The 10,641-nt window shown below is 43.0% G+C and overlaps 2 protein-coding genes across 2 annotated transcripts; one reads left to right on the top strand and one right to left on the bottom strand.

The window, feature by feature from the left end:
• Window positions 1-219: 219 nt before the first annotated feature.
• Window positions 220-6,400, top strand: erlec1 (endoplasmic reticulum lectin 1). Its single transcript, XM_023261799.3, has 14 exons — window positions 220-552; window positions 732-836; window positions 2,139-2,219; window positions 2,391-2,468; window positions 2,559-2,622; window positions 2,712-2,758; window positions 2,870-3,093; window positions 3,243-3,384; window positions 3,480-3,641; window positions 3,715-3,774; window positions 3,914-4,038; window positions 4,133-4,210; window positions 4,350-4,425; window positions 5,039-6,400. The coding sequence occupies exons 1-14, from the start codon at window positions 367-369 to the stop codon at window positions 5,108-5,110; spliced, it is 1,500 nt and encodes a 499-aa protein (XP_023117567.1). The 5' UTR covers window positions 220-366; the 3' UTR covers window positions 5,111-6,400.
• Window positions 6,401-6,939: 539 nt separating this feature from the next.
• Window positions 6,940-10,605, bottom strand: gpr75 (G protein-coupled receptor 75). Its single transcript, XM_023261812.3, has 2 exons — window positions 9,602-10,605; window positions 6,940-9,290 (listed from the first exon to the last, which is right to left on the bottom strand). Exon 2 carries the CDS (start codon window positions 9,170-9,172, stop codon window positions 7,529-7,531), a length of 1,644 nt encoding a protein of 547 aa, XP_023117580.1. The 5' UTR covers window positions 9,173-9,290; window positions 9,602-10,605; the 3' UTR covers window positions 6,940-7,528.
• Between the last annotated feature and the right edge of the window lie 36 nt (window positions 10,606-10,641).

The following is a 10,641-nucleotide window of genomic DNA, read 5'->3' as shown; positions in this document are numbered from 1 at the left end:
GGTATAGGACTTGTGTTATTGTGGTCTTGATTGTATTGGCAAACCAAAATAAGTGACATATTATGGCTGTTGTTTTGACTGTTATAAAAGCGGATTTAATTCTGTCCTAATTTGACCCCAAAGTTGGAAAATTTGAATTTTCGAAACGTTCAGTACCTCTACTGGCCACCAGGGGTCGCTGCTTTTATTCCGGTCCGACGCACAGCCGGAACACGACGTGGCAAGTAAACAGTTCACTTCCTGTGTTTAATGCTGTATTGACATCTGTCTTCTCTTGTCAAAACCAGACTTCCCTGGACTTTCTGTTCGCTTTGAATTCATCTCTGAAGCGGGTTTGAGTGTGAGCCGAGGGGGCCGGTGTCTTACATGAGGAGCGGGAGGCTGGAGGAGCTCAGCAGCCGGACAGGAGAGATGATGGCTGGGCTACTCTTGGTGTTCTTCGGTGGGCTGCTGGAAGTCTGCAGCGGCGTCTCAGCAAACAGAGGGGGGTATCCCTCCTTTACAGACGAAATTCCTTTCAAAATCACCTGGCCTGGCGCTGAATTCACGCTGGTGTGTCTCGTCCTTTAGTAGCGCGTTTGTTTTGAGGAATAAATGCACTGTTGCAGGCTGAGGAGACTTTTTTTTAGCTTTGTAGCTGTGAAGGGAGGTTGCACTGCACTGCTTTCAGACTTCGTTTCCTAGTTGTCTCATTGCAGTTTAAGTAACAAACATTTTCCTCTGATTTACAGCCAGCTACAGGTGCACTTTACAACGAAGATGACTTTGTCATTATGACAACAACAGAGAAGGAGAAGTACAAATGTCTCCTACCTTCCCTGACAGCTGGAGAGGAGGTGAGTTCCTGGTTCTTCTTCAGCACTGTCAGCTGTATATGTTAACAAAGTTTTTTTCAACTAATTTAGTTATTTAGGAAAACCTTTTCTGTTGCCTCTGATGACATAATGATAAACACACTGCAGAAATTTTGATATCTGTTCTTGCAAGGCCAGTAAATTCTCTACAGCTTGTTCTGCTGCTTAACATACCATACATGAACCAGGCGTACATGTATACGTTGTTTTTAAGCATGAAGAGACACTTAAAACATTTCTGAGCAGCTTTGGATTAGTCTGCAGTTTTCAACCAAAAAATATCTTTGAATCATATGTTTCTGTGATTATAGCATCACTGTCTGCATGGGTTTTGTGATTGTGGCCATCATTTATACCTGTTACAATAAGGATGTATTCTACAAGTTATTTGCATTTAGTTGGGTGCAAAAGCCATGCTAGCTATACCTTGACAACATGAATGTAAAAGAAAAAGAGAGATCGAACCAAGTGGCATATCACTTATGTGATCGGAAAAGTTTTAAAGAAGTTCCCAGTTCAACTCTATTTTCTGAGTCATTAATTTAGTAACAAATGTCAACAACTCCTGTTAAATTCAAGTTTATCACCTTGTAAGCTTGTCCATATGGTGTTTTTTTATATGCTTGAATACACATCATGAGCAAAACAAGCATTTCCTACTTGAAACTGCAGTGTACCAATGGGTTTTGGAGGTTTCACGTGTAACAGACCTAAAAAACTAATACTGTCAGCCTGCATGAGCTGACTTTCTGTATCGTTATTCTTCTTCAGATTCGGTTCAGAATCAAATGTGTATGGCTGAATGAGTCCAATGTTACAATTGGCCATTTTGTAGTGCAGACTAGTTTTACAGTGTTTGAGCAGAGTGGCGGGTGAGCTGGTGTGCTGAGCTGCAGTAAGTGGAGAGAGGGGCAGGAACCTTATAGTTTTCCACACTGTTGAGGAAACAACAGTGTAGGATTACCCCCAAATTTTGAACATACATGAAAAAAGCTTCATTTTATCTAGCTTTGATACACAGATATGAGTTTTCGGGGCTTCAATCATTTACCAGAGAGAAATCTACTAATGTGTCATCCAAAAGAGAAATGACACTTAACAAAATGATTTGCATTGATATGTAGAAATCTCCCTTCATACCAGTATGGCATGGAAGCCTTTCACAATTTGATGTCTTTGGCTTTCTCATGAAGATTTGCTTTTTATCGCTCTTGTCTTGTGACACAGTTCCCCATGCTGCCTCATCTCTCTCACTCTGCTTGCCTTTGCCTCTTTCTCTCTCAGGATGATGAGAAGGAGTACAGTGGACCCAGTCCAGGTGAACTGCTCGATCCACTATTCAAGCGAAGCAGCTGCTCCTACAGGGTGAGACTCTTTTATTTTATCTATTTTCCCCCAGCAGTGAAAGTGAAAATAAGTTCAGTTATGCTACATCAGCAAACCATAACACATAAAATGTACTTCTGCTGTGGTCCTGAGGGTGTTTGGTCAATTTAAGACTCACTTCTAACTGCTTTTGGTTTGCCACTTCTGCAGATTGAGTCATACTGGACATATGAAGTGTGCCATGGAAAGCATATAAGACAGTATCATGAAGAGAAGGAGACTGGCCAGGTCAGTATTTAGATTGAAGAAAATCATTTTCAGATGACATTAATGACTTAAATTTGTATGTGCTGAAAATAGGCATTTGTTTTTCCACAGAAAATTAGCGTTCAAGAGTACTTCCTGGGGAATATGGCACAGAAGAGCCAATCAACAGAGCCAAGTGAGTGCCTTTGTGAATCTAAATTTATGATATATTTTGTACACATATTTTCTGTCCTTACTGTGCTTAAACAAAGATATTTTTTTTAGATCAAGCTGAGGAGGCAGAAAATGTCAAACCAGCAGTAGAAACAGAAGTAAGTATAATAATGGAATTCTATTAACCAACTGAATCTGCCAGACTAGCTGCCACTTCTCACATTTCTGACCTCTTGACTGCTTCCTTACCTTTTCCCACTGGTGTCTAGGTGCCTACTAAGAATATAGAAGGTCAGCTGACTCCCTACTATTCGTTGGAGATGGGAAATGGAACGCCATGCGTGCTGAAACAGGACCAGCCTCGCTCCACATCTGTGTTGTACGTCTGTCACCCAGAAGCCAAGCATGAGATCCTGTCTGTCGCTGAGGTCACTACCTGTGAATATGAGGTGGTGGTGTTGACGCCTCTGCTGTGTGCACACCCAAAATACAGGTAGATCAGGAAAAATGACTACGTTTAAATATTGTGCTTAAAGGAATAAAGTGAAAATATGTCATAAATTCTGCTTTAAGGTCACTCCTGTGTGTCAGGCTTCTGCCCATGAGATTCCTGCTTACATCTCATTGTTTCCATTCTTGCAGGTTCAAATCCTCCCCAGTAAATGCCATCTTCTGCCAGGCTCTGGCGGGCTCCCCTTTGCAGCCTCAGCGACTCGCTCAATTGGACAAGGAGCAAGAAGAGCAGCTGAAACCACCTTTCAGCGCCGCCTCTGAAGCCAGAGAGGTGAGACGCGCGCAAGACAGATGGCCGAGTCGAAAAGTGGCTTTTCTGTTTGTACAAATGATGCATCGCTCATTTCTATCTTTGACATGTCACAGGAGGAGGCGCCACCAGTGAGAGAGGAAGCCTTCACCTCCACTCACAAACCCATGACTGTCGGAGGGCAGTCTCAGGTCACTGTCGGCACCACTCACATCTCCCGTCTGACGGATGACCAGCTGATCAAGGAGTTCCTAAGTGGCTCTTACTGTCTCCACGGGGTGAGGCGTGTTTATTTGTAGCGTCTAAATCGTGTTTGAGTGACATATAGTGACCATAATGTGTGTGTTTCAGGGGGTAGGATGGTGGAAGTATGAATTCTGTTATGGAAAGCATGTCCATCAGTACCATGAGGTAAGAGACCACCTTGCTAGTGATTAGTGTAACAGAAAATTTGTACTTGCATAAGTGGTGATTTCTATTGTGTATGTAAGATTGTTCAGTACATTGGATTGCATTTGTACATTGACATATGTATTTCTTGGTGTCCCAGGACAAAGAACAAGGAAAGAACATTGTGGTGGTGGGAAACTGGAACGCAGAGGAGCACATCGACTGGGCCAAGAAGAACGTTGCCCGATCCTACCAACTCAAAGATGATGGCGTGCAGAAAGTCAAGTAGGCAATTCAAATTTTTGAAGCTTCACATGGATCCTTTTTTACACCGTTGTTGATTTTTCACTCTGTTTCCTTCTTTTTTGCCTCATAATAGGTTGGTGTCCCACTTTTATGGCCACGGGGATGTGTGCGATCTGACAGGGAAGCCCAGACAGGTCATTGTCAAGCTCAAGTGAGTGAACAGTCATGTCTGGGGAGGAACCATAGCGCCCTGTGGTTCAGTGTCACCGCCCCGAGTCAACACATGAGTAAGACAATACCTCAGTGTTTCCCATTTGATTCATTCGTATCATTTGTCTTCTCTGTGTCAGATGTAAGGAGTCGGAGTCTCCTCATGCTGTCACTGTATATATGCTGGAGCCTCAGACTTGTCAGTACATCCTTGGGGTAAGTTGACTTGTAACCACTGAGTCACATTTACTGAAAAACAAAAACACATGCTTAGTTGCAGTGTGTGAGTTTAACGCTGAACCTTAGCTTCTCCCTTACTTTAGTCATGAGGGCCAAATAAAAGGAAATTTATTTTATTCACAACTAATTTACACCAAATTCAGTGGAAACAAATGACAAGGATAGCAGATGTATTGACTCGTTAAATGCAGGAGTAACTAATAGCATTATTGGTGGTTGCAGTGCGCTGATGTTTTGTCCTCTATGATAAGGTCTGACTGAAAAGGTGTGTCGGATTTATTTAATTGGGAATGATAAAGAAACAAGACTGCTCTGATGCGTGCAAAGATGGGCTGTTTTATCACATAAAAAACAGGTTCTTCATGTTATTAAGTTTAGCAACAAAAAACGGTTTAGCGACAGAAGAAAGTGTGGAAGCTTTCAAACATGTCCAACATGTAGAAAAAAATCATACAATAGCAATGAAAATGAGTGGAAGAGAGACAGACTAGATTAACTATCTAACCATATTGACTGTGTGCAGACAGGATGTCAGCTTAAATGATTGGCAGCATATTCAAGGTGATTGACATCTTTTTTTTCTCCCTAGGTTGAGTCTCCTGTCATATGCAGGATTCTTGACACTGCTGATGAACACGGACTTCTGTCGGTCTCCAGCTAAACCGACAAAGTTCCCATGACAGCAACGGCGCATGAAGGACGAGGGGAGCAAACATAAAGAGAGAGGACAGTTGTAGAAGAGAAGACTTGTTTGGTGGAGAAACTGAAACCCAAAGCTCTGCGCCAAATGCCAAAACTGAGGTAAAACTTGATCTTGAGGCTGGACTTCATGTAGCTCAGGAGAACAGCCCCAACCTAAGCCCTGATCTGTAGAGCAGGTGAGCTGAATCCGACGGACCAGCTCGGACTTGCAGTGCAGCGAAATGGAGCTGACACCTCACTCCACAAGGCAGTGAATTCATTGCCTGGACTCCGTATCTATGCTTCTCTTTCTGCTGATTAATTCAAAGCAAAGGAGTGACGAATCAGGGGATTTGTAATCATCAGGGGAATCAACAATATTCATGGATGTTTTATTGTCTTTAATGACTGTGTTTGTTTGTATGTGTGTGTGTGATATGCAACGATTAGCTGCTTGACTGTGGCACTTTGTACTTGTAGATATGATGGGGAAGGAGGGGGGGGATAAGTTCTGAAATGCTTTGCGGCAGGGCGAATGTGTGCTGTGTTAATTTACAGGATGAGTGAGTGTAACTTATTCACTAGAGGGTGCTGTGGAATAACAACAACAAAAGTGAGTGATTAAAATTTCATGCAAGTTTGTAGGATGTGCAGAATGTCTGTGAGTTCATTTAATTCTGTGGTTTTATGAAGATGAACACTGGGGTCCTGACCACTGCTGTATAACTGGGATAAACACCAATGCATCTGCAGCAAAGAATTAAAAAAACATGAAACCTCATTTGTAGTGTTGCATTACCATACAGGAAAAAAATTGACTGAGATGTGAGGACATCACAGCAATACATATCTGTACCTAATATCTAATTATCATCACCACCTTCACAAATATCAATGTGTTTTTTTTATTAAGTGGCTAAACTTTTTAAAAATATGACAACGCTGAGAAAAAAAATGTAAAAGTTTCTCTCCTGCTACGGCCACCAGAGGGTGCTGAGGCTATGCAAACGCTATAATCTTCCCTTATTGTGAAATCTTTCGTGGTTGAAAATAAGAGAAGTATTTTGTTTTCACATTCCTGACATGAGCAGAGCAGCAAGTGTACCATGCTGTCAGACATGAAGCCTGAAATACTGTTAAGCAACTGTCATTAACCTTGCTGCCAAAACTAATGCTGAAACTTAAATGATTTTCCACTATGTTCTTGACTACCTATTTCCCAAAGTATATAAGAAAATTGCAAATTCCTAATAAATTTTGCAAGACAAGATGACCTGTTCACATCTTTTGTCTGATCAATAAACCCAAACATTTACTATGATACACTACTAGTCAAAAGTTTGGACACACCTCATTCAATGGTTTTTATTTAAATATTTTCTACATTGCAGATTAATACTGAAGATATCAAAACTATGGAAGAATACATATGGAATTATGTTGTAAACCAAGAAAGTGTTCATCTTCGGTATTAACCTACAATGTAGAAAATAATACAAATTAATAAAAAGCATTGAATGAGAAGGTGTGTTCCAACTGTTGACTGGTAGTGTATATAAAATGCATCGTGCTCATATTTGAAAAGCTGGAACTTGGAAAAAGCTTTAAATTTTTGCAAAAAATTACAGAAATTTTAAATCAAAATAGTCAGCTGGTTGCTTTGTCTTAAATCAGAAACTCTTGTGTTTCAGCAGCTTGGGCAGTTACAAGCAGCCGACTGCCTCCGTCCCCTTAGTGCAAACCTTCTGCACTTAATTGAGTTGTCTGTTGATTTAGCTTTACTTTAAAAAAAAGTAGAAGCACAGATCCTCTGCACTTGCCAAACATTTATTGTGTTAAAAAGAGTATGAGGCTCACAAACACATTTTTCTTAAGAAGCATAAAAGTCCCATCAAGGTGCAAACACATGCCATTGACAGCCATGTGTGGGATTTTGCAGGGTTTCATTGTAGCCGGATGATACAGCAGGTGGTGTCACAGCTCAGTAACTTCAACCAGAGGAGGCAGCAGTGAAACCAGCAGCTGCTGTCTTCGGCTTCAATGGAAACCTGCATAGTCTCGGGTTATACTGGCACATGCGTGCACAAAAAAGGGGCAGATTCATGTCAAACTGTATATCTGTAAGAGCAAAAAATTCAAGAACAGCAACTTTTTGGAACAGATACTTTTCATTATAAATGTCTTGGTTGTTTTTGGTTTCCATGGCAAAGCTTATAATCCTGGTTCTTTCATTTTTCCACCCAAGAAAAGGTAACATAATGTCTTTTCATTGTAGAAGAAAACAAATGGTTAATACTAATTCCGAATAGTACATAAAATGGACTGTTTTCATGTTCCTCTTTTGATTCACATTCGACTTCAAGTTTGGAAAGATCATCCAAACCTTTCTGTTCTTTGCTCAGACAGAGGGAATGGGAATCTGGTGCACTGAGGTGCTTTCGAAGTCTTGCAGTGTGTCCTGGTGAGTGTGGTAGTGCATGGCTACATAGGACTTAGCAAAGGCAAATGTCTGAGAGCTGACAGGCTGCAGGCTAGTTGGGGAGCTGGGCCCTGCAGAGGGGCTGCTGTTGTATATACTGTAGTAGGGCTCAATGCGGGTGTTGATAGGTGTAGAAGTACTCGGTAAACGAGGTTTGCGTGCACCTGTGGCCCGTGGACTACCTGCACAATCCCTGGAGTGACTGGGCCCACATGCCTGGTCTACCAGCCTCCTCTGTGGCTTGGGCGAGAGTACGTAGGCTGAGTTGGTCTCATGGTGGGAAGATTTATTGCGATTGACTTCCAGACTGCCTTTCCCCATCGCGTGCAGGCGAGTCTTTTGTTTGCAACAGAGGAAGCCCAGCGCAGCCCACTGAATGCAGCACAGCACACGGCGGCGGAGGCCTGCGCTGTTGCGTGAGTACACAAAAGGATTGATGCCCGATTTGAGAAAAATGAGCACAAAGCCGCACAGTTCAAACTGGTAATGTGCAAAGCTGCTTTCTGGTGACAAAACATCCTGTGACAGTGAAACTCCCATTGGCAAGCAGCAGAGCAGCACAGAGAACACTATAACTACACAGGTGACAACTGCCTTCGAGTCTTTGGCTGTGGCCAAGTTGACTGTAGAGACCAGCTGGCAGCAGGTGGCTCCTTGAGCAGCTCCAGGGACCACTGGCTGGTTGGTCCTGTTGGCATAAGAGTGTGTCTGTACATTCTGCAGTTTGTTGTAAGTCTGGTTACGATACAGAGAGGGGCCTTGAACAGCACACTGCATGCTTTCAAAGCCTGCTGCAATGAGAGGCGGTGGGGGCGGAGGACACGTGGCGTCTACAGTGATGATGGGACATTTTCTCACTTGAGCGTTCTTCCTCAGTGTCTGAGCAATCATCAGGTAGGAAACAGACACCACAGCTACACAAAAGGCAAAGTCTGCCAGGTACACGTACAACACGACCCTGGCCTGTCCGCTTCCCAGGCCAAAGTGGGGCAAACAAGGTCCATCTCGACGTGGATACGCTCGCATGGTGAGGAGAGCAGCCATGGTGAAGCTGGACGTCCACAGCAGGGCGGTGAGGGCCAACGTGCAGGGGAAGGAGGCGGTGCGGTTGGGCTGCTGCCCCAGAACCATGCGCAGCCTGTGCAAAGCAATGACAGCCACCGTCTCCAGGGACATGATGATGAAGCCCGAGCTGGTCAGGTGGAAGGCGAAGCAGAAGCTCTTGGACACGCCATCCCCTCCGCCGGCATCCAGGAAGAGCACCAGTGCAAACATGGGAGCCGTCACGCAGCAGATGAACAAGTCGCAGAAGGACAGGTTGAGGATCATGAAGTCAAAGTTGGTGCGGAACTTGCGAAACGCCGGGTCAAAAAAGGACAGGAACACCACGAGGTTGCCGTAAGAGCCTAGGAAGAAGATGAAGATGAGGAGGAGGGAGCAAAAGGTCAAGGTAGCAGTGTGGATCACGGCCCATCCTGAAGGGGTGTGTGTGCCCAGGGTGCCATTGAAGGTCTGCTGTCTTGGCACATCCACCAGGTCTGATGGTGTAACGGTGGTGTTCATTGTATTAATGGCAAATTAGACAGATCCCACTGTCATCAATTTCAGCATTATTCCTCTGCATGGAAGGAGTAAATGAGGTATCTGCTGCCTCTGCCATTGCTGCCACCTTGATAGAGAGCTACAAAGGATACAAAGTCAGCGATTATTTTGTGCAGTAGATCATATTAATAGATTCACAGCTGATGAAGGGAGCCATGCTTATAATTTATTATAAAAGAGTACAGATTTCATAAGAAGGTACAACACCAGCTACAATAGGCTATGCACCACTGCATTTGGCCAATTACTTCCTCCCCCTCTCCCACCAACACACACGCACAGCCTCTACTAAAATCCAGAGGAAATCTCTCTGTACATCACATTTCTGCCAATGTATCCTATCTAGATCTAAAGGATAGTCTTCACTAACAATGGGAAAATACAACATACCAGCCGCGGTAGCTCGTTCGTCCATCATCATCATATCATAGAGCCCATCTTCATTTTACAGCAGTATGATAGTAAGTGAACGCACCGCTGCTTTGGAGAGGGAATAAAACGGATTTCAACGGCGGCTCAGCCGAAACAGAGCAGTCCACTGGCAAGCACTGATAGAAAATACGTGTCTTTACATCTGGGAGTAAATCTTCTCAGCGCATATAGATGGTTTTCTTGCGGATATATCCATTCTAATAGGGGAGCGACGGCTCCTAGACGTGTGCTGAAAAATGAGTATGAAGTCACTGTCTACGTATCTGGGCATGAGCATAACCACTGCATTCAAGTAGCTGGTCCATCTGGGAAAAAAAACTCACTTCTCCTCTCTCGGTGTTATTCAACAGTTACATAGACAGGTCTTTTTTTTCCCGTTGTACACAAATGCGGGATTTGAAAGAAACCGTTATGCACCATTTGACACGTCTGATATATTACCGCGGCTGTCGTTTTTCTCACCATGGCAACATAGTGTCGAAAAAATGGTGGCCATATTGGATTTAGGCTCAATAGTTTCATATACAAGCTAAATAAAGACACTCGTTAGCAAATGTTAAAAGTATTAAACCGTTTTTTTTCTAATTTTCTCTTTTTTTAAAATCTTTTTTCTTTAATTTTAGCTGTCCGGCATCAGTTAAGTTGGGGATAATAGGATATACAAGGATTGTAAATAATTAACTTAAAATATTAAATAATTGAAAACAACAGAACTTTACATGGCTATGTGTGTTAGATGCGTTGATATCCTTTTAAAATAAATTAAATCTAAAAAAAAAAATGCTTTTCACTGCCATCCTTGGCAACAGCAGCGCTACAATGTGGTTGCTAGGCGACACGAGGAGTGACGATTCTGTGGTAATATTTAAAGCAGGGGCAGTAATCACACTTTCAGCAGGTGTGGATTCAAATGGTCAAGACTTAATGAAACAGTCCCTAAATATACCACAACACTGCAGTCACAGTACATTCTGCAATTATGGCCACACCAGAACAAT

The sequence above is a fragment of the Amphiprion ocellaris genome, chromosome 16 (assembly GCF_022539595.1).
Source record: "Amphiprion ocellaris isolate individual 3 ecotype Okinawa chromosome 16, ASM2253959v1, whole genome shotgun sequence".
Lineage (NCBI taxonomy): Eukaryota > Metazoa > Chordata > Actinopteri > Pomacentridae > Amphiprion > Amphiprion ocellaris.
Note: the sequence above shows the minus strand (reverse complement) of the source record. Positions and strands in the feature narration are given on the sequence as shown.

Excerpts from the sequence above, each read along its gene's own strand:
- gpr75 (XM_023261812.3), bottom strand. The coding sequence starts at position 9,172 with ATGAACACCACCGTTACACCATCAGACCTGGTGGATGTGCCAAGACAG.
- erlec1 (XM_023261799.3), top strand. The coding sequence starts at position 367 with ATGAGGAGCGGGAGGCTGGAGGAGCTCAGCAGCCGGACAGGAGAGATG. Across the intron at positions 2,469-2,558 it reads AAGAGAAGGAGACTGGCCAG|AAAATTAGCGTTCAAGAGTA; the intron begins GTCAGTATTTAG and ends GTTTTTCCACAG. Across the intron at positions 4,426-5,038 it reads CTTGTCAGTACATCCTTGGG|GTTGAGTCTCCTGTCATATG; the intron begins GTAAGTTGACTT and ends TTTTCTCCCTAG.